We start from the raw sequence: 27,072 nt of genomic DNA on the forward strand, positions 1-27,072 counted from the left end.
GCTTGCTGGCTTTATACCAACCCTTTCTACCCCTTCCCAGCTGGGCTCAATCATCAATCAGGCTTTCAAGCCCTGGCTCTCCCTCAGGTGCATCTTATCAGGTCGATCGACCTGATTTAACCTGCTCTGCCTTGTGTGAGGGTGGACATCCAATCACAGTATCACAAGTGGATGGAGGACTTTAAAGGTCAAAAAAACACACAACACTTTTAAAACTTCCAAGTAAATTGTAAATAAATGTATATGCTCTGCATAAGGCTAACCTTGAAATTCACCTAGAAGCTCCAGATAGCACTGAATATAATCACCTGCCATCTGAGTGATGCAGGATGCTATGATCCAATAAGATTTGTAATGGCTAACAGCTTTACTTATGGTTTCAATTCAAAATGTGGGTTATAATCTTGGAAGCCTAGAATGATGAGGAACTTGAGCTATAACATCTGTACTACTGTTGAGCTATGGCAGAAAAGGCAGAAATAGGGCTGTTGAAAAAATGCAGGAATAAATATATTGTCAAAAAATTCTTGTATTATTCTAAGGATTTAAAAATAGATAATTACATTGCTGGTTAGTCACTTAGAGGTTTGGACTTTTAGGTGCACAATGTATTTAGTATCATAAAATCATAGAATATCAGGGTTGGAAGGGACCTCAGGAGGTCATCTAGTCCAACCCCCTGCTCAAAGCAGGACCAATCCCCAACTAAATCATCCCAGCCAGGGATTTGTCAAGCCTGGCTTTAAAAACCTCTAAAGAAGGAGATTCTACCACCTCCCTAGGTAACCTATTCCAGTGCTTCACCACCATCCTAGTGAAAAAGTTTTTCCTAATATCCAACCTAAACCTCCCTCACTGCAACTTGAGACCATTACTCCTTGTTCTGTCATCTGCCACCACTGAGAACAGTCTAGATCCATCCTCTTTAGAAACTCCTTTCAGGTAGTTGAAAGCAGCTATCAAATCCCCCCTCATTCTTCTCTTCTGCAGACTAAACAACCCCAGTACCCTCAGCCTCTCCTCAGAAGTCATGTGCTCCAGCCCCCTAATCATTTTTGTTGCCCTCCGCTGGACTCTTTAGAATTTTTCCACATCCTTCTTGTAGTGTGTGGCCCAAAACTGAACTCAGTACTCCAGATGAGGCCTCACCAATGCTGAATAGAGGGGAATGATCATGTACCTCAATCTGTTGGCACTGCCCCTACTTATACAGCCAAAAATGCCGTTAGCCTTCTTGGCAACAAGGGCACACTGTCGACTCATATCCAGTTTCTCATTCACTGAAACCCCTATGTCCTTTTCTGCAGAATTGCTACCTAGCCATTCAGTCCCTAGTCTGTAGCAGTGCATGGGATTCTTCCATCCTAAGTGCAGGACTCTGCACTTGTCCTTGTTGAACCCCATCAGATTTCTTTTGGCCCAATCCTCTAATTTGTCTAGGTCCCTCTGTATCCTCTCCCTACCCTCCAGCGTATCTACCCCTCCTCCAAGTTTAGTGTCGTCTGCAAACCTGCTGTGGGTGAAATCCACGCCATCCTCCAGATCATTAATGAAGATATTGAACAAAACCGTCCCCAGGACTGACCCTTGGGGCACTCCACTTGATATCGGCTGCTAACTAGACATGGAGCCATTGATCACTACCCGTTGTGATCACTACCCCTGATTTAGGGACAATGGGCCAGATCCCCAGCTGGTATAAACAGACATGGCTCAAACTGACTAGAGCTATGCTGACTCACCAGCAGAGGACTGGCCCACTGTCTCATCCTCAGAGGCGAGGGTTTATACATTTAGTTCTCGGTAGTATTACTAAGAATTACAGTCCTGCCTCCTCATGTCTCAACTTCAAACTACACTCAGCAAATAAATAATAATCCCTTTTTAAAGAACTAATTAGCTATTTGCCGCCTTTCAGGAGCAGAATCATACTTAAACAGGAAAGGAGAAAGCAAAAGGTAAATTGTTATAGCTATTTGTAATTATTTTACATGACTAAAAATGTTTAACATTGATTTCACATGCAGATAATTTTTCAAAGCAGTTGAAGGGAGGTACTGTGCTGTGGGATTGGACTAGAGTGCGTACTTTCAGAGTAACTTTTCAGGGAAAAAATATATTGTCTAGGAGAGTTTTAAGCTGAATTCCTGATTTTTAATTATTATTTGTGTGTGTATTTCTATGCATAAGAGTCATGCAAAGTTTAGTAATTTCTTACCCATTACAAACATATGCCCGTTATATAGCTATGACTGCAGGAATAGCTTGCAGATTCACAGTCCTCAAATACTTGGTCATTTCAACAAATAGCTAATTACATATAGATGTACTCTTCCTGGGACTAAACCTAAGAATGTTCAAGTACTTTTTTCTGGCTGCCAAAGTGCACTGAGTGGATCAAATTCTGCCTGATATAAGCAGAGGAAATGTCAAACCATAGGCAAGAAAGGAGAGAGGGAGGGCAGGTGGGTGCAACTATAATAAGAACAGACATTCTCCTTTGGCAGGAGCTAGGAGCAGTGAGGCAAGGTTGGGTAGCCCAGGCAAGGGGCCTTGACACAGAATAGATTATGGAGACTAGATTCCAAGCAGCGCCTTTCACCAAGCCATAGAGGAGGAGGAAAAGCAGGTTTGTAGGATGTAGCCAGTCCCAGGAGCAGACTCTCAGCAGTGGGATGACCCTCTGGAGTCCCCTTGTTCTCTTCAAACACTCTCCCAATCAATAACATTACAAGTATGTAGTGTGCTCCAGCATTGTAGAGATGGTAGAAGCTGGCTGGAGGGGGTCCAGGAGCTGTTGGAGAGGAATTTGATGCAATAACAGTAAACAGTGCATTTAATAAGTGTGGAGGTAATGAGACGGCAGCGTATGGGACTGTATCTGGATATGTGCTGATAAGGGATAAGTGTGGGATTTTGAGGGTAGAGGCATTCAGAAAATTCTTGTATTGTGACAGGGAAATAGATTGAAGAAGAGTATGAGGGAGGGGATAAAAGTGGGAGATAAGGACGATTATGAGGCAGCGTTAAGAACACTAAGGGAAATAAAAGGATTAGAAGAGGCGGATAGTAGGAATTGTGTTCACTTATGTCAGGGTTGAATTTGGCCCCTTGTCTTCCTAATTGGAAATAGCTTTACCTGAAGCATATGTGTATTTTGCAAAGACAAATATCATAATAACTTGAAATATTATTATACAATTGCTTATCCTGGGAAATATTTACCAAAAAGTTATATCTGAAATCTGTCAAATATCACATGGGGGCGGTTACTGGTCCAGTCCAAAATTATATTCCCATGAAAAGCATTGCATTTTGTAACTTGGCACAGCCTGGAGTCTTTGATGTCCTTGTGGTGGCTAAAATGAACAAGTTATCACTGTTCTTATGTAGTCATTCAGTATTATTTGCTGCATTTGATACTGATGATCTCAGGATGATTATTAATAATCTGTTCTCCTGCACAAAGCTTGTTCCCTGCATTTCTATGAACAGAATTCAAATGTTAAACTGACTAGTTTACATAATCCATAGACTTTAGAAGTGTTAACCAGATCCGCTTTAGACTATTGCCACATGAGGGCAGCTATGGGAGTTTCTTTTTCCCTATTTCATAGGACTGTATATTCTGTGCCAAGGAAGGCCGTCTAAGAGAATGATAAGCTCTTTGCATCTTTGTGGATGGCCATGTGTATATAATCCTTGTTGATTTTCTTGCTGGTTTATAATGTGCATACACATTCTCAGCTCTTCAAATTATTGAAAAATAGAAGTTGTTTTTCTTCAAGGGAGTCTGATGCTTTAAAACTTTGTATGAATTTTTTTAAAATTGTTAATAGGTAGGTGAAGGTTGAAACAGTGAAATTTCAGAGACTGAATTTTTCCATCAGAAGCACCGTCATTCATTTAGCTTTAAAAAAAGAAATTCAAATAATATTTGTACAAGAAATAATCTTTTTAAAAGAGATGAAAGTGAATGTAAATGCTAGATTTGTGTGTATAGCAATTCAGCCATGTGATTTTGTTGATATTAAAGGCAATTGTGCAGCTAAATCATGAATATGCACCACAAATACTTCTGTGGTGCTCTGTAGTATATATCAAGCAGTTTATTGTTCTGTCTTTTGAAAATTATAGGAATTCTTTGAAAAGAAAAAGCTTAGATCAAAGATGAAGCTCCTAGGAGTATCATCACCCCCTAAAAGTTCAACAGTCAGTTTAGATCTCCTCAACCTGTATGTTGTTAATCAGATATCCACCAAGAAAGACACTGCTGGTGAGTATAATATAGTAATAGACTTTACAATTGGAAGACCCATTTACTGTAACCTATAACTGCTACTGCCTCAACTCTTCTGTACTCCCTTGTAAGATTGTAACTTGTGTCAACAATTCAATTTATCTTTAATCAAAATCTAACTGAAAGTGAAACAACAACCGCACAAAAAAGTCAGAGGACAAAAGAGGAACCTAATAATCTTGGCTAGCGGCATAATTTCACTTTCAAGGCTCTGCACAGCTCTGCACCTAGCTAAGTAGCTGCACTTGTTTCATCATACACCTTTTTTTTTTTTTTTTGGTTCCTTGTGACCTTCTTGCTTAAACACTCCATTCATATACTACTTCCACTTTCATAACTTTCATGGAACATCCTATCACTCTGGAATGCCCTATCACTACCCCCAAATCCCTACTTCCTTCAAATCCCTCCTCAAAATCCATTTGTTTCACAGTTGTCCCACCCTGATCTCCTCAATAACATCTCCACACCTCCTGAACCTTAACTGTTGTCCTGTATTGCATTTTTGTATGAATCAAACTGTAGAGGCCTTGCCTTTCAAGTTTTTTCATGAGCTGTGGGAACACCTTAGCCTTCAGAAACTAAATGAGAAGTGTAATAGAGCCTTGCAGTGCCCAAAATCTGATGGATAAAAGAAGTGTATATTATAATGGACTGTAAAATAGAGTTGTTAATAAGCAGTTCAGATAGTGATAATGGCAAATAAACAAAACAGATGTATTTCATATTGATTATGTAGAGTGAAGAGTGGGTTCTGCGTTCTTATTAAAATTCAGAAATCTCATATCTCTCTGTGACACAGATACTAACACTCTGAACACTTTCATTACAGATAGAGTGAGAAAACCAGTCCATGTGGATCTGAACAAGGGGCTAAAAACTCCTACAAGGAGACAGAATATTGAACTTCCCATGTCACCACAACGTACATCATCTAAAATAGGCCTAGTTGACATCCAGAACAGGTACTTGAATAATTATGGACATTAGTCAAACATTAATGAAGTTCAACAAAGATAAGAGCTTTATGATGCCATTTCTGTCTTCCTTTTGATTTATAAAAGATATATTCTAAAAGTGCCAATCCAGGCACCATCGCAAAATTGAAAAATACAATCAGAACAAGAGTAAAACCAGCAACTTCCACAACCCCAACCAAAAAAAATAAAAAATAAAAATAAAAATAGCCAGCCCCATAGACGGGGCGGCTCTAGGCACCAGCAAAACAAGCTGGTGCCTAGGGCGGCAAAATGTAGGCGTCCCCCTGCGGGGGGGGGCAGGCTGGCTGCGCGGCGGGGGGCGACTGACGACTGCGCCAGGCATGGATGCGGGCGCGGCTGGCGCCGTCGGCTCTCTGGACCTCTCGAGCAGCACGCGCAGCTCGCGCGCGGGAGCCGCGACCCGCGCCGCGCGCGCAGCAGAGCAGCCCAGAGGCCAGAGCAGGCCCAGCGACCAGCAGTCCTCTCCAGTCATGCCCGCTGCGCCGCGCTCCGCACCTCGCTCCTCTCCATACTCCCGGCTTTGACTGGCCAAAAGCCCAAAAGCTGCCCATAGATGCTCAATCCAAACTAACAGTCCTTATCATGCTCATCCCTCCCCCAAAGCCTGCTGCAGGACATGCTGCAGGACCTCCTGGTCAACAAAGTTGTGCTATTTCAGACCAAAGTGAAGGGACTGGGTCCCCCGGCTGAGGACCCCTCACACAGAACATGCTGCCAACAGACCCCTCTCTTTTTTCAAACTGAGATCGAACACCTCTGCCGATTGGTGGTGTGGCACTATAACTCTGGAAAAGAAGCAGTCTCTCGAGTAGGTAGTAGGTGCCAAGCCATTTCAGTCAAAACAAACACCTGAAATTCTACCTGCAATCTACAGATAGCCTTTGCAGATCCTAGGGCACTTGTATCATGTGCTCTCAGCAAGATACACTCCTTAAAAAGTGGACCGCTGGATTCTGCAGCAGCTTCTGGTTTCATTTAAGATACGGCCCGATATGGAGCACACTGCAGTAGTCTAATGTTGAGTTAACAAAGGTAGGGATCACAGTAGCAAGGTCTGCATCCAGAAGAAATTATTGCAATCTCTTAGCTGGAGCAAGATGGAAAATACTGTTGCTATGTGATTGTTTAACAGCAGATGGAAATCCGGCAACACTTCAAATAAATACAGGCCATACTTACATAATAGGGGACTGTTTCCTGGAAACCATGACTCTGAAAAGGATGTAGAAGTCAAAGAGACAAACAGCTGAACATAAGCTCCCAGTGTGATGTTGTGGCAAAAAGCACTAATGCAATCATTGGATGTATAAACAGAAGAGTAGTAAATAGGAGTAGGGAGGTGAGGCTGATACTGGAATACAACATTCAGTTCTGGTGTCCACATTTTAAAGGGGATTTTGAAAAACTGGAGAGGGTGCAGAGAAGTGTTATACAGCATGTCAGACTAGATGATCTAATGGTCCCTCTGGCTTTAAAATCTCAGCATTTATGAACTGACAGACATGCATTTTTTTTTATTTTATTTATGCACCCTCCACAGAGGGACAGATACAATTCTCACTATATTTTCTTGTTGCTTTTACCAGCCTTCCACCATCACCTCACCCTTATCCAGATTAAGTTCTAGCCAGCTAAGTCTCTTCCATCCCTCAGTCTCTTCCAGACATTGAGCCAGGTGCTCACCAGCACTGGCTATATTAGATAAGATAGAAATATAGAGATAACGATGTTGTCATCTCCCCACCGCTCATGACTGATACCATGGGAAGAAGGCAGTTGGAGGACTAGTGGGTGATTGGGAGCCTAGGACTGTTCTGGATTTGAAGCAGGGAATCTGCTCTCGTGAGGAGGTATCTGTGTTGCCTGTGCTTGTAGCTGTCCTGTTACCCAGATAGTCCTGTCTTGAAAAGATCTTCTGAGGAAATGTAAATTATGAGTAGGAAAACAAATACAATATTTTAGGGTTGAAATATTTTCACACCAGTGCTTTAAGTTGCAGTTAGATGGGTCATAAACGTCCTTACCAATATAAAGGAGTTCGGAAATGTATTTTGAACAAACAAAAAGTTGTAGATGAGGCCCTAGATTTTCAGAAGTGACTAATGACTATTTCTTTACTCATGTAAGACGTTGCATGCAGTAGCTGTATCTAAGGAGCAGGCCACTGTATTCAAACATTATTTTGAGTCCTCAATCTTTCTGTGCCCAACTTGAGACATCTTAAAGGAGCCAGATTTTCAGATGGACCATGGTGGTTGCTCAGGACTCTTTGAAAAATCAAGCCCTTTTAAGATATATCAAGATAGGTACCCAAAATCATGAGTCTCTTTTGAAAATTTTGGCCAAGAACTCGAAATCTCATAGATTTTTCTTATACTTTGTTACAAGAATACAACAACAAGTATTAGAGAACAGAAGAAAGCATCTCACGGACAAGATAAAATACCAACCTCGGGTAAGTTAAATATACATTTTTAACTTGATATCAGTTTTGTAAACCAATGACCCTTAAATTGTTTTTTAAAACAATGCCTAATCTCACTGATTTTGATGTGAAGTGAAGCTTTCCTCTTTAAGACTATGCTGCATCATTACAATTATCTGCCAAATTATTGTAGGTGGTTTCAAAACACTCAAGAAGAACAGTCTCTGCTCCAAAGAGTTTACAGTAAGGACAAACAAGTACACAGCGGTTAGGGGAAAGGGAATGGGAACAACAAAAAGCAAACTATGTAAAATGTACATAAAGTCAGTTTGTTTCACTATGAGCAACATGGCAGAAATGAATCTTTAAATGTGGACAGGGTATGGGCTGTGAGGATGAATTCGCAGGAGTGTACCACACATAGCAGGTCACGTGGAAGAAGACACAGAGGTCATTGTAAGAAGTTGAGAAATTGGCAGACAAAGTTGGAAGCACTGGCAGAGCCCAGGGGATGGGAGGCAACTTGACAATGGAAGATAAATAGGGAAAGGGCAGGGTTATAGAAATCAAATCTCTCCTCAAATCTGGCCCTCAAATCTTGTCTCCCAAAACACTTTGAAACAAATTTTGCTTCCACTAGACCTGTTCAAACTGATGGGGTTGTAGGGGTATAACTGAGAAGAGAATTTGTCCCTGAAAAATCCATTAGAAGCATTTCCAAAAGTATATTGAATTTAGGGTAGATGTCATTAATCTATCATAAACAAATCTGTGCAGTCTTTAAAGGCATTTGCCAAAAAGATGTGGGATCAGGGGGGAATCTCGCACATCACCTAATCTTTTAATGGATGCCACGGGATAATGTTAATAGACTAATTTAACCTCACTTTTACTTTCACCATTTTATATACTTATGGGAAAGATCATTATTTTTTAAGATCCAGTAATTATTTCTTCTGTTGTAGTGTAAAATAGTTAAGTTTCTATATGAGGTTAGGCTCTGGCCTAGCAATTAAGCTTTTTTGCAGTTGTCAGGTTTGGAGATTCTGAACGTTTCTATGTAGTCAGATGCCCATTAAGATTCAAACCAATAAGCCTGTTCAGTTTCATCAATTCAGTGGGTCTTTTTTAGGAGCAAAGTACTACTCGGCATGAGTAAGAGTGGCAAAATCTGTCTTATAGTGTAGTGGGCCATCAGTAATGTTCACATATGGACTTTTAATTAGGCCCAGATTCAGGAAAGGACATGCTTTAATCCACCCCATTCAGAATAGGACTTAATTATATGTTTAAGTTTAAGACCATACTTAAATCCCATTGAAGTCAGTGGGACTTAAGCACAAGCTTAAGTGCTTTCCTGAAAAGAGATGCTATCCTGAATTGGGGTCATGAAGAAGAAATTCTGTATGCGCCACTAAAGGGAGTGGGCTCTCTTAAACCTGTTTCCAGTCAGCCACAGACAACCTTTGGTGACATGTAGAACTATAGATTAAAAATGTAAGGCTGAATTCTGTTTTCATATGCAAGTGCAGCACCTATTTTACCTGTGCATCGGTGAGCAAAATTAGACTATTTGCATACAGGCATCCTGATTTCCAGTCAGAGTTTTGAATGCGATATAGCGTGTTGACTTGATTACTGTTTGAGCTGAATTAACTTTACTAGTGGAAAATCATTTTAAAATATAGAGAGGGATTTTTTTTAGCCTTCCTGAATCTTACCCAAGAGGAGAAGTGGGGAGGATAAAATATGATGTCACCAACTCATGGATATTTTAAAGGAGTTCCATAGTTAAAACATGGTTTGTTTGCCTTCTTTTAGATCAGAGGTTCTCAAACTGGGGGTCAGGACCCCTCAGGGGGTTGTGAGGTTATGACCTGTAGGGTCGCGAGCTGTCAGCCTCCACCCCAAACCCTGCTTCACCTCCAGCATTTATAATAGTGTTAAACATTTTAAAGTGTTTTTAATTTATAAGGGGGGGGGTCGCACTCAGACTTGCTGTGTGAAAGGGGTCACCACTACAAAAGTTTGAGAACCACTGTTTTAGGTGGTCCAAATGAGGTGATAACCATGGTTTAGCAACTTGCAAACCCATGTACTGATGGGTGCAGCTGAGTAGGAGGTGGAAGGATAGCTTTATTAGCCACAGGAGGCTCACTGCTAGAAGATGCCTATGAAAGAAGCTGAATCAGCACTTCTCCAGAAGGCCTAGCCCTACCTCAACCCACTTCTGCAGCTTTGCTGGCCCACTACCAGGCTCCTTGGTGTAGCAGTGATTGCTGGCAATTCATAACACTGTACTCTTTAGACTGTCAACAACTGAGAGCCTGGGTTGTGTCAAAGAATCCATTAAGTGAATCAGGCCTATAGGTGGGACCATTAGGACTTGTGCTCCACTCAATTAGGCCCTTTCTCTCTGTCTAGGCTAACCAAACCATGTTGTCCCCAGTGTGTCACAATAAAGCTCAACCATCATTTTTGCTTTGGTAGTGCGAGTGTAGGGCCTTAGAATTCAGATATTGAAGTATTAGATCTGTGCAAATGTTACACTTCTAATAGTTTTTGTGAAAAGCATCCTTTGAATAAAGTTATCAGCTGCTCAGATGCAGCTACTAAACACAGATTCTTCTATGAATAAAGAAATAAAATCTCTCTAGACCTAGCAATTAAGCCAAGTTCTCTACTGACATAATCCACTGATTGCAGTGCAGTTATGCTGGTGGAGAATTTGATCCACTGTTCCTAAAGTCGTGCAGTTGGGCCAAGTTTTTTAGACAGAGAGTAAGAAAGAGAGACCTATTTGTAGGATTAAATCCTTTGTTTGAGCAAAGGAGAATTACTTGGTTTAGGTTAGGTGTTTGGCTATGAAAATGTATTTTACAAAGATCACAGCTTGCAATAAATTACTTTCCTAGACATTACTTTAGTAAAACTCTTCCACTACACTTGTATCCCTCATACTGGTTGGAGAGAGAGAGAGGCCATTATTTTAGGTTGGTATAGACTGTCCAGAACTCATGGGGGCCGATTGTCATCTGGGCCTCTACCTGACTTCCACTTGCATGTACAGATCTGTGTAGAGTGATGAGATAGCAAGTGTGAAAAATCAGGACGAGCGGGTGTGGGTGTTAATAGGAGCCCATATTTTAAAAAAAGCTGCAAATAGCGGGACTGTCCCTATAACATCAGGACATCTGGTCACCCTAGATCTGTGCCTGCACTTTATATGTGCAAATACTTGCTAACACTGTGCACGTACAGGTGTCAGGCAGTTTTGAAAAGTGTGCACCAGCATTTGCACCTGCATGCTTGTTTGCATCCAAAAATGGAGACACTAATGGGCTAAAAAACTATTAAAAATAAATAATTGCACTGGGTGAAATTTATCCATCCCCCACAAAGCCTGAAAAAGTGGGATTTGTACAAAGTACTAAGCAGAGAGAATGGGTCTGAAGATTCACATTCTCCAGGCTAGGGCAAGCCATCGGATTGCAATGCAAAGGCATTGTCCATTAGTTTGAACAGACGACCTTGACACTACGTGCTCCTTATGCTGGGTGTAAGGACCACCAGGATCTGTGTAGTTACAGATCCCATGGCACTTCACCCAGTCTGCCTCCAAATCTCCTTTATATGCTGACCGGCTTGGGCCAACATGGCACCCTCCCTCCCACAAGACAGCTCTCCAGGCTAGAGAGAAAAGTATTCCATTTTGTTAATTTAAGCCTCAACTCAGCAAAGAATTTTACTGCATGTTTAAAGTTAAATACATGGTTAAGTCCATCTCCATTTATCATAACATTTAGGCACATGCGTAAAGTTAGGCTTGTGCATAAGTGCACTGCTGAAACAGGGCATTGGCAGAATTCTTCTTCTTCATGAAAAAGTTTATATATGGCTAGGTCACATAGGTTTACATTTTTCTTGTAGTAGATACATGTGTAATGTATTCTGTAAAATACAGAATTTTACTGAAAGTGTAACATTAAACCAAAATATTTTTAGGTAAATAAAATGTCTGTTGTGTTTTACTTAAGTTATCACAAGTTATGGAATCAACTTGCACAGACTCTAGTCTTGAACATCTGAACAATCTAGCAGCAGACTGTAATTCCTATCCAGTGTCCTCTTCAGTTTCCTGGTCTTCTAATTACAAACAATCTCCAGAACAAAATTTCAGAACGAACCTAGCATGCAGTCCTTGGGAAGTGGCCTACGAAGAGGAGAAGCAGAGCAAACAGGTTTGATATGTTGTCATTTCAGAGGAATTATATTAAATACAATTTTTTCTTTTGGGATGGGTCTAGTGAAATGGCAGAAGGTTTCTTGCTGACTGGTGCAAGCTACATTTAGAGTGACATTATTTTTTTTAAAAAATTGGTTGGTTTGAAAATAAGCCCAGCATGATTTTTATGAACATGCAGAACTTTCTCTGAGTTCGTACTCATGAATACATAACAATAGTGTAAAGGCTAAGCAAGCTCTATGGCAGGGGTGGCCAACCTGAGCCAGAGAAGGAGCCAGAATTTACCAATGTACATTGCCAAAGAGCCACAGTAATACGTCAGCAACCCCCCATGAGCTCCCTCACCCCTGCTCCCAGTGCCTCCAACCAACTGGCAGCCCCGCCCATCAGCGCTTCCCCCTCCCTCCCTTCCCACACCTCCCAATCAGCTGTTTTGTGGTGTGCAGGAGGCTCTGAGGGGAAGGGGGGAGGAGTGAGGGCATGGCAGGCTCAGGGCAGGGAAGGGGTGGAGTTTGGCAAGGCCTGTGGCAGAGCCAGGGACTGAGCAGTGAGCACCCCCTGGCACATTGGAAAGTTGGTGCCTGTAGCTCCGGCCCTGGAGTCGGTGCCTATACAAGGAGCCGCATATTAACTTCTGAAGAGCCACAATTTTCTCCGGAGCCACAGGTTGGCCATCCCTGCTGTATGGGCTACACACAGACAGCGGCAAGTGCTCTATGGAGAGCTGGCTGGTAATATGGTGCTGACTCTACTTCAATGCAGGAGTGGGAAACAGGAAAGACAGCTAAAATACATGAAATATTTTCCTAATATTACTCTCCCACATAAGCAAGTACAATCTAATTTATGATAACACAACATCCCCCTACACCAGAGGTCAGCAACCTTTCAGAAGTGGTATGCCGAGTCCTCATTTATTCACTCTAATTTAAGGTTTCGCGTGCCAGTAATACATTTTAACGTTTTTAGAAGGTCTCTTTCTATAAGTCTGTAATATATAACTAAACTATTGTTGTATGTAAAGTAAATACGGTTTTTAAAATATTTAAGAAGCTTCATTTAAAATTAAATTAAAACGCAGAGCCCCCCAGACTGGTGGCCAGGACCCGAGCAGTGTGAGTGCCACTGAAAATCAGCTCGCGTGCCATCTTTGGCACTCGTGCCATAGGTTGCCTACCTCTGCCCTACACAATCTCTCTATTAAGATGTTGTCAATGCTCTGAAAAAGTTTCAGAACTCCTGCTCCAGAGGATACCTTTTAACTTAAAATGGCATAACAAAATATTGATTTAAGGCAATGAATGACAGTTGTCTATTCTTAGGCCATGTGATTTTGTAGTTTTATTTTGTTTTAGATTTGAAAAATTATGTGAAAGAATACAATAGCAATTCTGAGGGGTTTTTCCTGCTAAAATATTTTTATTTTTAGAGAATAATTTTTTCACACACATGTAAGCCTATTAAATTCTATTAGTGATGCCATCTTAATGCAAGTTCAGGAAGTCAGAACTTTGTAGTTCTGAGGGCATTGGATGCTAGATGGACATTTGAAGGTCGTCTGTTTGCAAGTCGGCTGACACTTCTGTGAATAAGGCAAGTGGGATTTGGCCTGTTACATAGAGCAATACAATGAATGTTTTCCTCCATAATGAATTTATGGAAATAAATAGCATTATTCCATTTTTTCAACTGTATTAGAATAAAATCTTGTTTTTCCCCATAGAAATAGAAAGGACATTGTCTTGCTAAAGTTTATTGTAAAAAATTAAAAAGAATCACAGTAGTTATATAATGTGAAATGTCATTTTAAATATTAAAATTTAACTATTCTCTATATTTAATATTTTGGCAGTTTCTACCATTTTCTCAGCCAGGAAATATTCTCTCGCAAGATCCTTGGGTTTCAAAATCCCAAAACAGGCAATGCATTTTCAGCAAGTCCAATACAGCAGGACCATTGGGAACATTGTTTAAGAAACTGAATAGGTAGGCAGGGATTTTGCTTTTTTTAAGAAAAAATGACAGTCACATTTAAAAATAAGAAAGAAAGGACTTTCAAGACTCATGATTTGATTAGTTTTTATTGTATTTGGGTGCCTTTGAAAATTAAGTTGGGAAGAAATGTAAATGACAAAAGTACCAGATTACTTACAAATTACTGAAATACATCAAAATGTTATTTTAGTTCAATATCCTAGATTCAATTGTTCATTTTCTCACTACATTATTCAGTAGTGTCACTGAATTTCTCCATTACACATGTAATTTGCAGAACAAACAAAAGCATGCACTTGCCTCCTGTTGGTTAAATAATTCTTCTAGTTTCCTTTTCTAATTAAGATTTTTTTTTATGAAATCATTCCCTTTTCACAAAGGAGAAATAGAAACATGAAATAAAATATATTTTGAAAAAATGTGCCGATAAGAGAAAAACTTTACCTATTAACTGACTGCTTAGGGTCATATGCAGTTTATAATAAATATCTTATTTCAAGTTTGTTCCAGGGGTTCTCTGCATGTCTATTGAGCTCCTAAGGAGTCTAATTTTCCTCCCAGTTTATTCCTTCACTTGCTCTCAAGTTCCTGATCCACCATATGACTGAGGAGGGCAAGACAGAATGCCTTTTGGAATCCATCATCATGTTCCAACACTGACTAGAGTGATCGGGGAAGCACAATAATGGGAGCTCTTCTCAAGTACACCCAGTCTATTCGCTTATCCCTACAAGAAAGGGACTGTGGATTTCTCACTTGGTAGCAGGCAGCACTAGCTACAGGAACACTGGACTGACGCACTAACCTTAACCTTGGTCACCATACATTTAACTTCTCTTTGCTTCTCGCCTTTCCCACCTTTTCCCCAGCTATCTAAAATGCAAATGATTTAAGTCCTCTTCCTGTTCTCTCACTCTGACCACATCATGCCCAGCCTTGAATCCCTTCATTAACTTTCTGGCCCTCATTGCATCACATTCAAAGCCCTACATAATCTTGCCTCACCTACATTTCCGCTTTCATTTCCTCATGCCCCTTCATTACTGCACTTTTTTCAATCCTCTCTTCTTACTGTTCCCACTTTGTCTCCTTCTCCCACTCAAGGATTCCACCTTAAGCTTGGAACACTTTCCTCCTCTTTGCTGAAGAAATGCTTCTCTCAGTCCTTCATATCTTCCCTCCTCCATACTTGATTCTCTTCTTCTATAATCCCTACAACCTCTTATCTGAACTGGTGTCCCACATCTTATCTTGCCTTTGACTGCCAGTTGTTCAAGGTAGGAAATGTGTTTTTCATTGTTTGTAAGGTACAGTGAAAACTTGGGGCATTACAGGAGGTTTTTTAAAATAACAATTTAGTGTATTTGCATTTATTTATTAAGCAGTAACCAAAAACTTGGATGTAATGTACAAATGCCAGATGGCTATGACTCTAAATAGTAGTAGACTAGGTTATAGATTAGCATTTATTTTTACTTAGCATTAAATAGTGTCACTTGGCGGTGTTATAATGCTCACAGGTTAGCTTTGGCCAACATTACTGAAGGCCATTTCAGAAACAGCATGGTATTACTGATACCACTTGAGGGAAAGAAAGACCAGGAGACAGGACAAACATGGGAAAATGAAATGAGAGGAGACCAATTAGGAGCTGCAGGGAAGGTAAATCCATAGAATAAGAGGTAGTTAAAAGAAACTGAGGGTAGCAGATAGTAGTTGGGAGGAGGGAAGAAGCATAAGAGCAGAGCTCTAGTTCTGTTACATTCTTACAGCGATGTGTCATAGGTTTCTGCAGATAACATTTTCCTCTCCTCTCATGTAGTTAGTCCCTCAAAACTTAAATGTTTGCCAGTTTTTACATAAGCAGAGGACACTGCTTTCACCCAAGAATCATTTTGGGTCTTTGTCCAATTTCTAGTATTTCCTAACAGACACTCCAAAACTTTTACCATGGTATGCAACACTGTGGCATTTCTCTCTCTGACTGTCATGCAGTTGTGCCCTGCATTGGTGACAGGACTCAAGGATGAAGTATCAGCCATTGATTTGCACTCTCTTGCTTTTGTCAGTTCTCAGAGCATTAATGTGGTCTTGTACTAAGGTACCTCTATATTTCTGTTCAAAAACTATGCTGCACATGAGCGCATGATGTATCCTTCCTTACTGTACATGGACCTGTGCTGTATGCATGATTTTTTTCCCCCAAAGGGCTCTTCACTTGGTCAAAATCAAAAACAATTTTCTCCAGAACACACCAACGCATTTCTCTCCAGTGAGGGATTTTTCCAGATGTTTAAGTTGTGTGGTGTTCAGAAAAGACTTATGCACTCAAAAACAGTTAAACTTATTTACTTAGACTCTCCAAAAAGTTATCCTGCAGGCAGGATCCAAAGCTGGAAAGTTTTAGTTTAAAAGGTGAAAATTTCATTAAGGTTCAAGTGAGCTTAGAATGGAAATATTTATGCAGCCTTAATTATAGTGGTCATTAACGTCACCCCTACTGTAGGCTGAGGCTGTACTATGGGCAAAAGAAAATGTATGTTTGGTCCCATCACTACTTTATTAAAAAATTCTCTGCCAAATGTAAATCACTGCCACTAGATACAAATGAAATTTCCCTCTGTCCACAGAGTTTGCACAAGGCCTATTCACCACTTAAGAACAGTGACTTAAGTGACACAGAGACTTTGCATGGGCCTTCTGTACAGAGGGGAATTGTACGCTACAAGAACAAATCACCTTTTAAAAACCCTAAAGAAGATTGTCTTGCATTTGGATGTTGTGCACAGTCCAGCGTCTAATTCAGATGAGTGGAGCAGTAGTGACATACAGTGGTTGATTTGGTTATTCACAGCTCTTTGTGCAAGAGGATACATCTCAGGTCCCCTGTTATGTCCAGAGGTGGCATGAAGCTGAATTCTAATTCTCTTTAAAGCTGCAGGTCTAGGTTCTATGCTTTTTGCCTTACTATAAAACCACATCTACAATACAGGAGAATTTATCCATTAAAAGAACATATGTTTTTGATAGACGTAAGTATGGAGCGCATAAAGAGTAAAGGTTTTTTGAGATTCTTAACTTAAAATTGGTAATTTAATGTTTAAGCATTTAGTGTTTTGCTTACTTTTGAACTGAGCAGGCTTTTTCTCTTTTTTCCTCAAAGTCCAGACTATATAAACTCTGTTGGTAATACTCCAGCCTTGATTACCGGTAAAGATTCTGGAAGCAACAACAGAATAAAAGAGCCATTATTTGGTATTGTGAAAGAAACAGCAGCAAACGACACTCACGATGAAAATGGTCTAGCATTGTCTGAAGATGAGAGACCGCAGATTCATGATATTCCTTCCATGGAATATTGTGGTCCTTTTGTTAACCAAGCCAGTATCAGCCAGTTATTTACAGATCCAGATGATATGAATGAAATATCCAACAGATGTAGTCCTTATAATAGAGAAACTTATAACATGACTAAATGTACTGAAAGGTATACTGCAGACAGATGCCTTAAAGGGATTTTCACTGTTCCAGAGCAGACTTTCTTTAAAAGTAAGAATATTTCAAATGCAAGCCATAAAGAAAATAAACAGCCTAATAAAAGCCACTTGAAATACCCTGATGGACATTATTACATTATATCTTCTGAAAACCAAGAAAATCCTTCAAAATATGAAAGAACAGGTAAGTATAAGTGATGCAAGGAAGTAAAATACTATGCTTCCATCTTTTTGCCATTGTTTTAGTGAGCCACATGATTTGTATGTCATAGTGAGAAAGATGTTATGAAACTAGGCACTGGAGTATTTTTGTTTCAGGTGAAATTATATAATGGTAATCATCTTGTGAGCTAATATGTCATTTAATAGTAATTTCTGATCAAAATTGTTATGGAATAATTTGTTTTAATTCAAAATTGTATTTTAAATTCAAGGCTTAATTTTTGTCTTTAAGGAGCATTTACAAGTCACCATAATCACAAGATTAACTTAGAGGAAAAAATGCAGAATTATTCAACAATGAATAAGTAAGTTTCATAAGCAATTGTTAAATTAAAAGGTGATATCTGTATATGATAGACTTGATGGGCGAAATCCTGGCTTTACTGCAGATAGTGGCAAAACTCCAATTGAGTTCAGTGGGTCCACAGTTTCACCCACTGAGTATAAGAACATGAAAATTTCTTTAAGATTAGCTTTGCAGCCCATAAGTCTGCAAATATTTAACATACAAGATACTTCTGAACATGCATCATCCTCTACTGTATAAAATGAATATTTAGATTGTGCCTTTCATACTCAAACTAATGCAAAGTGCTTTAAGTCTATTTAAGTTAAATAGACAGTGTGACAATATTTTTAAAGAAAACAGCCATTATTGGCATTATTGAGCAGATCCATCAGTTACCTCAAGGTTGCTCAAGTACCCAATGTTACAGTCTTTCCTCTGGAGGTATCTTTTCATTTTACAAAGTGGCATTGTCTTCAGTAATCTTTAATAGCATACTGTTCCACAGAAATTGTTTATAAAATCAAATTATTTGTATTATATCTTGAGAATTTTAAAAAATATATAACTTTAACAAATTGTAATAGTGGAATGCATTTTGTAATTAGAGCAGTGCCATGAGCTTACAAATAGCAGTATTGCTATGTTTTATGAAAATAATCAAAGTGGACTGTAAGATTAGTAGTAATATTTTTCATTTGAGGAGTAAATAGATGCTTAAAACCACAGTATGAATCTCTTACCTTAGGACCTTATTTTGTTTTTATTCCTTGGTGACAGTGCTCCTCTGGAACAATTCACTTGTGAGTGCTCACAAGTCTTTGGATTTGAAAAGGTAAAACAGTTTTACTTCGCTTTTGCTTAAGGAGACAAATATACTTTTGTGCTATATACTACAAAATGTTGGTGCCAGACACTTTGGATCAGATTCTTTGCTGTACCTCCAGAAAGCAGCAGACAGCTACTGTTTGGGGGGTGGGTACTGTGTGAGAGTTTGCCACATACCATTCTCTGCTCTATAGCTGTGTATATGTAAATAGCTATATAGATAAGAGGCCAGTAGATGGCATTCAAAAATACGTAGAATTGTTCAGGGTTTTGTAGGCCCAGAAGTACTTGTGCACCTCAGTGGCTTCCTCTGTGTTGTTCTTTACATGGAGCTCTTAACATTCACCACTTGATCCAAAATATGATGCAAGAATACAGCAACTCTATGGGAAAGGGGTTCCTGGCCCCTGGTACCTCTCAGCACCAGAACCAGGGCGGCCAGGGGTCCATGGCTCCCCCACTTTTTAACAAAAATAAACACAAAATTCATGTCTCCTTCAGAAACACCTCCCCCTCCTCCCCGGCCAAATAATAGATTCTGTTGGGGAGGTGCTACAATTACATTTTTTGCCCACCAGGAGCTGCTGTAGCATCAGAAGATGGGGAGCTGACTCACCACTGGAGCAGCCACCTGCAGAGAGGGAAGGGCACTTTTGCCTTGTGCTCCCTCCCCCCCCCCCACCCCACACACATTTCTACAAAGGTTCTGGCACGCTAGCCTCTCAGTTGTGTTCCTTGTAGATTCCTGGGCTAGTTTCAATCCCAAATCAGATCTCGTAGACTGCTTCTGTGAGAACTGGGAACAGTAGGATCCTCCCCTTCACAGTCATTATCTGGGTGTTTCTCCATATTTGGCAATGAAATTATTTGGTGGCAGCATAATTCATTTTACAACTTATGTTATCTGGTTATGGCTGGTTGGAGCTTTGTCATTAAAATAGAATGACCATCAGTCCCATTTTTAATGGGACAGTCCCATATTTAAGCCCTCTTGCAGGTATCCCACCTTTTAAAAAAAAATGGGCAAATTTTCCGGTATTTTCCACTCCCCTGCTGGTCAGCGCAGCCCCAGCTGCATCTCGTTTGTGGCAAGCGGGTGAGTGCGGACAGGCAGTGGCTGGTCACTGAGAGCATGTGCTGGCCTCAGGCTGGGTTAGGGTGACCAGATCACCCAGGTCAAATATCGGGACGCGGGGGGGGCGGGGCGGGGCGGGGGCAGAGCAAAAAAAAAAAAATCCCCCACCCCCGATTCCTCCTCCCTCCGCAAGCGCTGGAGGGAGGCCCGGGAGACTCAGGGGAGCACGGGGCCGGGGTGAGTGTGAGTCCAGCCTGGCCCCGAGCAGGCAGGACTCAGGCGCGGTATCTGGAGGGAGAGTACGGGGTGGCCTGCGGGGCCAGGCAGCGGCTGTTCTCCCCACCTGGGCAGCAGGACTCGGGAGCAGCCGCTGCTGCAGCTCCCACTGCCGCGGGGGGAGGAAGCGGCCGCTGGCCAAGCTTGGCAGCTGCGGCTCTGGCGCCCACGAACCCCCCGAGCCCGGGCCTGCTGCGGGGACCCAGCGCGCACGCTGCGCATACCCAGCCCCTGGCCACTCGCGTCTGGGCTGGCTGCCCAGCTGGTGCAATCCTGCGGGCGGCCTCGGAGTGGGGGCAGCAGGCCCCAGCCCCCCGCATCCCGCTCGGGTCCTGCAGGGGAACGAACGGGACTGGGCTGCCGATGCCTCCGCCACGGGATTGCACCAGCTGGGCAGCCAGCCCAGACGCGACTGGCCAGGGGCTGAGCGCAGTGTGCGCGCTGCCCCGCAGCAGGCCCAGACTCGGGGAGTTCGGGCCCGGGCACCAAAGCCGCAGCCGCCGAGCGCCACGTGCTTGGCCACTTCCTCCCCCCGCAGCAGTGGGAGCTGCAGCAGCGGCTGCTCCCGAGTCCCCTGCCCAGGTGGGGAGAACAGCCGCCACCTAGCCCCACGGGCCGCCCCCCTACTCTCCCTCCAGGTACCGCGCCCGAGTCCTGCCTGCTCGGGGCCAGGCCAGACTCACACTCACCCCGGCCCCGCACTCCCCTGAGTCTCCTGGGCATGGCATGCTTGGAAAGAGGCGGGGATTTGGGGAAGGATCCAATGGGGGAAGGAGGGGGCGGAGTCGGGGCAGGGGAGGGCGCGAGCCCTTCGGGCTCCGGAGCCTTTGCTTGTTTGTCCAGTGTCCCGACCTAACATTGGTCGGGACGCGGGACAAACAAGCAAATATCGGGACAGTCCCGATAAAATCGGGACGTCTGGTCACCCTAGGCTGGGTGGAGAGGCGGGAAGAGGTGACATCAGATAGGAGGAGAGGCAGCCCTGTGGGGGGCAGGTAGGAGTGTGTGTCACCCCTCCTCATGTGATACCTAAAGCAGGAGTTCTCAAGGGGGGTCCACAAGCCCTTTCAGGGGGGTCACTGGGTGCCAATGCTGAAACCCAGAGCTTGACCTCCCAGTACTCCACAGGGCTGAAACCGCAATCCCCAGCACCCTCCACAGGGCTGAAGGTGGGAGCTGTGGGGCTGAAGCCCGATTTCTCCCCCTCTCACCCCAGGGCTGAAGCCCCAATCCCTGGCATCCCTCCTCCCCCTGCTGAAGCCTGGAGCTGCAGGCACTGAATGCCTGAGCCCTGGAGACCCCCAAGGGGCTGCAGGCAGGAGCTGTGAGGCTGAAGCCCTGATCCCTAGTGCGCCCACTCCCCTTCCCAGGGCTGGAGCCGTGGGGCTGAAGCCCTGATCTCACACACACACACAGTGGGCTGAAACTCTGATCCCTGGTGTCCCCCGTCTCTTCCCCTGCTGAAGCCAGGAGCTGCGCAGCTGAATGCATGCCCTGGTGACCCCTGCGGGGCTGAATCCTGGATTCCCAACACTCCCTGTGGGGCAGAAGCTGCCTGAGCCCATGGGCAGAGTTGGGGGCATTGGGGATGTCTCCTCCCCAAATTGCAGTGCAAGTGCAGGGCAGTCCCAGGGGCAGCTCCACACCTCCCACAGCTCCTGCCTTCAGCCCCGTGGGGGTCACCAGGGGGCGGGGAGCCACGCAGTGCAGAGCAGGCAGCCATGGTGTTCCTTCCTCTCCTGCTGGTGCTGGTGCAGGGGTTGAAGATACTTCTCAGCTCCCAGCCCCCTTTTTTCACGCAGCTGGTAAGAGCTGCAGGGGTTGGGGACCTGGCTCCATGGCTGACAGAGCCCTCAGGGAACACGGACCATAGGGGAGCCCTCCTGGCACACAGCCCCTAGCTACCATAGGGGAGGGATAGCTCAGTGGTTTGAGCATTGGCTTGCTAAACCCAGGATTGTAAATTCAATCCTTGAGGGGGCCATTTAGGGATTTGGGGATTGGTCCTGCTTTGAGCAGGGGTTGGACTAGATGATCTCCTGAGGTCCCTTCCAGCCCAAATAATCTATGATTCTATGATACCCCTTCCCTGCACCAAGCTCCCCCCTGCCTGCACTCAGCTTCTAGCTACCTGCACCCTGAGCTGTTTTCAAACTTTTTGAGCTGACCCCCCCATCTTTTGAGTAATAACTTTTGGTTGTGCCTTCCCAACCCCCGCCACAACCGAGACAGGCTGGGTGGGCTGCTGAGGTGAATCAAGGGGTGGAGGTTGCACTCCCTCCCTGGACCTGCCATATGGAGCTGGCTTGAGCCCTCTGCCAGCCCAGACCCCCAAAACCCCCTCCCCCCGCTGGGCCCTGGAGTTTTTATAGCATGTGGCGGAGGAGTACTGCATAATTCTGATTGATTGCCATTGAACTCGCTTGAATTTGAGCAATGGCTGACAGAGGGAAATTACCAGCATAGGGAAATATGGTTACCCTACATTAAAAGCTGGCCATGCAGACTCCTCTAACATTACAGCCATGTGACTAGGTGGGGCCCACCTTCAGTTAATCAGGATAAAATGGACCCCATGACATGGAAGGCAGCGTCCTTTCCTCAGATATATTCACCAAAAAGAAAAATGCAAGAAACATGCCAAATGTCAAGTGTCCCTGCTCCAAAGCATGGAGACACAAGAGCTTCGCAATTAAATGGATGTAAGCATATTTTTAAACATGGGCAAACCATGTTTTTTCTCTCATCTTGGCAATGGCCAAACCACTTTAGCTTAAATTTTCCAGAAAAATTCATCCTGATGCTGGAAGATTTCAGCCCAAAGTGTGGTCAAGTTATAATCAACTGACAATAGGGGTTTACAATAGAAAGTGTCAGGAAACATTAACTATTGGCAACACTACCTGTGCTGACTATAATTAATGGTTTGGCAACTAATTTATATTTCTTAATCAGTGAATGAAGTGATAAGTTATAAAGTGGAGGAATATTAACCCCAAGAGAACTAGATAATTGCCACGTGGCTATTATTATGTTCTTATGAGGGAAGGCTGGACACATTGGGAGGTCAGGCTAGATGCATGGCAGAACCGTTGTGGAGATTTCTAGTATCCTCATCCAATGGGATACAGGAAAAAGAGATTTTATAAAAAGGAATACAATGAAGAAAAGTATGACTGTTGGACTGAAAAATGTATTAACTTCCCTTCTTAAAAAAGGTTCTGACAGCAGAGGTGGAACAGTGTGATTTTGAAGTGAGTTCAAAGCTTGGAAAGATGGAAAAAGGTCAGTATACATAGTTCTAAAGTAGATTTTCTCCATGTAAAACTGATACAGCTACATCTAAAGTCAAGTAAAAGTGATTACATCCTGTTTTGTGAGCTACTAATATGTCTAATTCACCCAACAGTGAATGGAGAAATTGGAACATAACTGAAATACTTTTAATTGCTTTTACCTAAAAAGATTAAAGTTAGCTTCTCCCTAGTTAATTATCTGTAACTTTTTCATTGTCTCATTTCTGCTCCTATTGGCATCTCCAAAAACATAAAAAGCCAATTCTGCGAGCAGTGGTAATTGTAAAAAAAAAACATTCCACTAGACAGCTTAGCAATGTTGCTATGAACACAACAGCACAAGCCTATGAATGTTCGGCATTTGATAGTATAAGGTGATGGTTCCAGGTATAGTTTTTTCATTTGCTTCCTTTCTCGTTCCTTGAAAAAAAAATTGTAAAATGTTTTGACGTGAATTAGTCCCTGCACTGGAAGTTCAACCATAGTCTCTTACTAGACTCTTTACCCTCTTAGTGCCAGACTGTCCTGCAACTCCACAGGGGCATGGTAGTGGTAGGAGTCTGCACCCCCACTGTTCCCTCTGTAGCAGCAGGGCACAGATGAAGTCTGTGGTTTCCAGGAACATCCCCACCTCCTGGGGTACAAGATACCCAATGAGGTACAGCAGCTGGCACACTCCCCATAGAGCTTGCCTCTGACAGTACAGCTCCACACTGTGCCCAGCACAGGGCTGCACTTTAATGGCACAATTTGGGCTTTAGTGCATGAATACAATTCCCATGGAGTCTACCAGGAGACAACACCTATTCTGAGAGGAGAATAGGCACTTTATAGTGTACTGCACAATGAACTAGCTAACCCTTAATACTAAAAATAGTGTCTTTAAAACAACATTGACCCAATTTATAAATAATTGTAAGTGTTGTACTGATGCATACAGTATATGAGAGGTTTGTTTGTTCGTTTGAACCTAATTTTTCTCAGTCTAAGCTCATTTTGTAGACACTGAATCATCACTGAGCAGTCAGTCCCCCAGTTACTCTCCAAAGCAAACAGACAGTTGTTTCTGCACTAGTTCCGAGATGGTAAGCAATGGAATTTTATCTTTATTATTATTATTATGCTTTTTATTTGTAAGAGCTCATCACCATGCTATCTCGTGCCAAAGCACATGCAGAGGGCCTAGCTGTATTACCTTAGTTATTAGCTTTCTTTATACAAGCAAAAATCACTTGTGAGAAATATAAAAAAAGAATCAGCTCTAAGCTTTAAAATAGCATAGTTAAGCAGTAATTTGCATTGTCTGTAAGGGATATTAGACCATAGAGAATTCTGATAATATCTAATGAAATACAGTTCCACTCAGTTCCCTATATTACATAACTGTTCATGAACAAGAAGACCAGAGGTCTAGCCTTTTCACTTTACTTACTGTTGTTGTGGTAGCAACTTATTGGAATCATGTACAACTGCATTCATACAAATCTGTTTGCACAGTCTGAAGAGGATGACCTAGCTGAAAAGTGTCTTTCTGACAGCTCCTTTCAAGTAAACGGTGCCAATCCAATTGCAGCTTCAACAAGCAAAGGACCACAACATACCTTTGGCACAGAAAGTTTGCTTTTCCCTCCCGGCACTAGTGTTGCTATGAAAGAAGCCAACACTCCTCGACGGAAAGAGCCCAGTTTACAAGCAACAGAGGAGGAAAATAAAGACCAGGCTGTTCAACCTCAGCCCAACTCATCACACATTTCATTTAAAAGGGAGAATATTAATCACAGAGAAAGATGTGATGCTTGGTCACAAACTGAGAGCCCTAGTGTAAGGGTAGAAAAAATAAATGCTGCCATACAATGTGATATAATACAGGCATGTTGCTGTATAAATCATCTTTCCTCTGTCCACAGCGCTGAACTACTAACTAATGTTAGTAAAGCAGATACCACTGGAGGGCAGGAAATTACAGCAGATGAGGCATTTCAGTCTTCAAGTACAGACAATGCAACAATTATTGCAGAATTTCCTCCTGCAACCGAGTATCTGACTTTGCCTGACAAGATGACTGTAGATGTACTGAACTACATTAACATAATGAAAAAGAGAGAAGAGAACAACTGAGTACAAAGGAGAACCTATTAAATATATTGTGGGTACATCAAAAAGCCCTGTACTCTTAGGGGATTTTGTTCATTCCACAGTACATTATTTCCTTTTATTTGGTACATTTGGTTTTAGCTGTTGGACAAGATATTCTTTTACAAATTATTATTAATGTGTTCTCAATATTTTATAGTAGCTTAGTGAAAATAGCCCTTATTCATTAGATACATTTCCATAATACAGTTATAATGTTTGTAGTTTGGGATGGATCCTGTTCTTATTGAAAATGTAAATACTCCAATTGACTTCCAAGGGCATTGGATAGGGCACTTGGTGCACAAAAATATGCACACGGTTATACACACACACATGTATCCAATTTTTATGATTTTTAGTAAAAAAACAAAACAGCAAATTCACATCTATGCAAACAGAATAAACTGAAATTACTACAATATATTAAAATGAGCAGTAATGTTAGGTTTATGCTCTGACTGCAAATACAGACTCATCTTTTTGTAGTTTGCCTGCCGATTAAAATGCTGAGTTCTAACCTTTTCTTATTTAGTTCAGTATTTGTGTTAATCCATACATCTTGAAAATAAAGAGTTGTATTTCCTATAACACTGTTTACACTTATTCCCCTCCCCCCCCCACCACACACTTTAAATTGTAGATCTCGTGAAAGGGGCCATCCAGACTACAACTGAAATTCTCTATTTACCTACATGACTAACAGTAGAAGTGCACATCTCCCATCAGTGTAGCTCAATCCCGTTCAGAAAAGGCCACCTCTGGCGTTGTCTCCATTTCCTTTCAAGCTTTAGCCTCCTGACTTCTTGCCGCGATCACATTTGTTGAGAAATGAGTTTAGGCAAAAGATGCATTAGCAACTGTTCTGTGAACAGTGCTGTGGGTTTTCTTTATAAGGGTAATAGGCTGTGGCTTCTCCTGTTGGTGACCCCTGTTGCAAGATTCACTAGCTCTACCCCTGTCAGGTCAGCTTCTCCTCTTACCATGTTTTGACTAGAAAGGATTCCTGGCTGAAGGGATGTGGGCACAGTGCTAAAATCCCTTTCCAGTGTAAGCAGAATGTTATTTATCCTCACGCCCATCACTAAGCTAGAGTTTGCATTTTCTACATTTTATTTTTGGAGCTAAGGGACACTTATATGGAGCTATTTTAAAAAGGGAGTTGGCAGTGCTCATCAATGTGCAGGTGTAGGGCTAAGATGTTTCTAAAAAAGTGCTTTGAGAACGTTCGGAGCACCGAAATTTAGGGCATTGGCCTTTTCACATTCACAAATCTTGTGTAGATGGGGTTTGTACAGCCAGACTTCTGAAATGTGGGGCCAGTATTCAGCCAGAACAGAGCCTGATTCCTGGGGCCAGACATAAACAGATTTTCTTCATTCACATTATCTCAATCTGACTTCAAAGAACACAAGCTTCCTAGTAATTTTCTTACCTGAAATTACAATGATCATCTTTCCCACAGGGAGGTATAATTATCTGACTCATATTT

General features: G+C 42.3%; 1 protein-coding gene across 1 annotated transcript in view; it reads left to right on the forward strand.

Moving 5' to 3' along the window:
* Positions 1–26,131, forward strand: part of C1H12orf40 (chromosome 1 C12orf40 homolog) — a 30,568-nt gene extending 4,437 nt beyond the window's left edge. Inside the window, exons 2-13 of the mRNA XM_039516142.1 lie at positions 1,919–1,958; positions 4,138–4,276; positions 5,133–5,265; positions 7,690–7,756; positions 11,764–11,967; positions 13,825–13,958; positions 17,131–17,648; positions 17,919–17,991; positions 18,753–18,807; positions 23,370–23,436; positions 24,450–24,532; positions 24,945–26,131. Of these exons, the coding sequence (XP_039372076.1) occupies positions 1,919–1,958; positions 4,138–4,276; positions 5,133–5,265; positions 7,690–7,756; positions 11,764–11,967; positions 13,825–13,958; positions 17,131–17,648; positions 17,919–17,991; positions 18,753–18,807; positions 23,370–23,436; positions 24,450–24,532; positions 24,945–25,565 (2,134 nt within the window). The 3' untranslated portion in view covers positions 25,566–26,131. The remainder of the gene's footprint in view (positions 1–1,918; positions 1,959–4,137; positions 4,277–5,132; positions 5,266–7,689; positions 7,757–11,763; positions 11,968–13,824; positions 13,959–17,130; positions 17,649–17,918; positions 17,992–18,752; positions 18,808–23,369; positions 23,437–24,449; positions 24,533–24,944) is intronic.
* The last annotated feature ends 941 nt before the right edge of the window (positions 26,132–27,072 follow it).

This window comes from Mauremys reevesii, linkage group 1 (assembly GCF_016161935.1).
Source record: "Mauremys reevesii isolate NIE-2019 linkage group 1, ASM1616193v1, whole genome shotgun sequence".
Classification (NCBI taxonomy): Eukaryota; Metazoa; Chordata; order Testudines; family Geoemydidae; genus Mauremys; species Mauremys reevesii.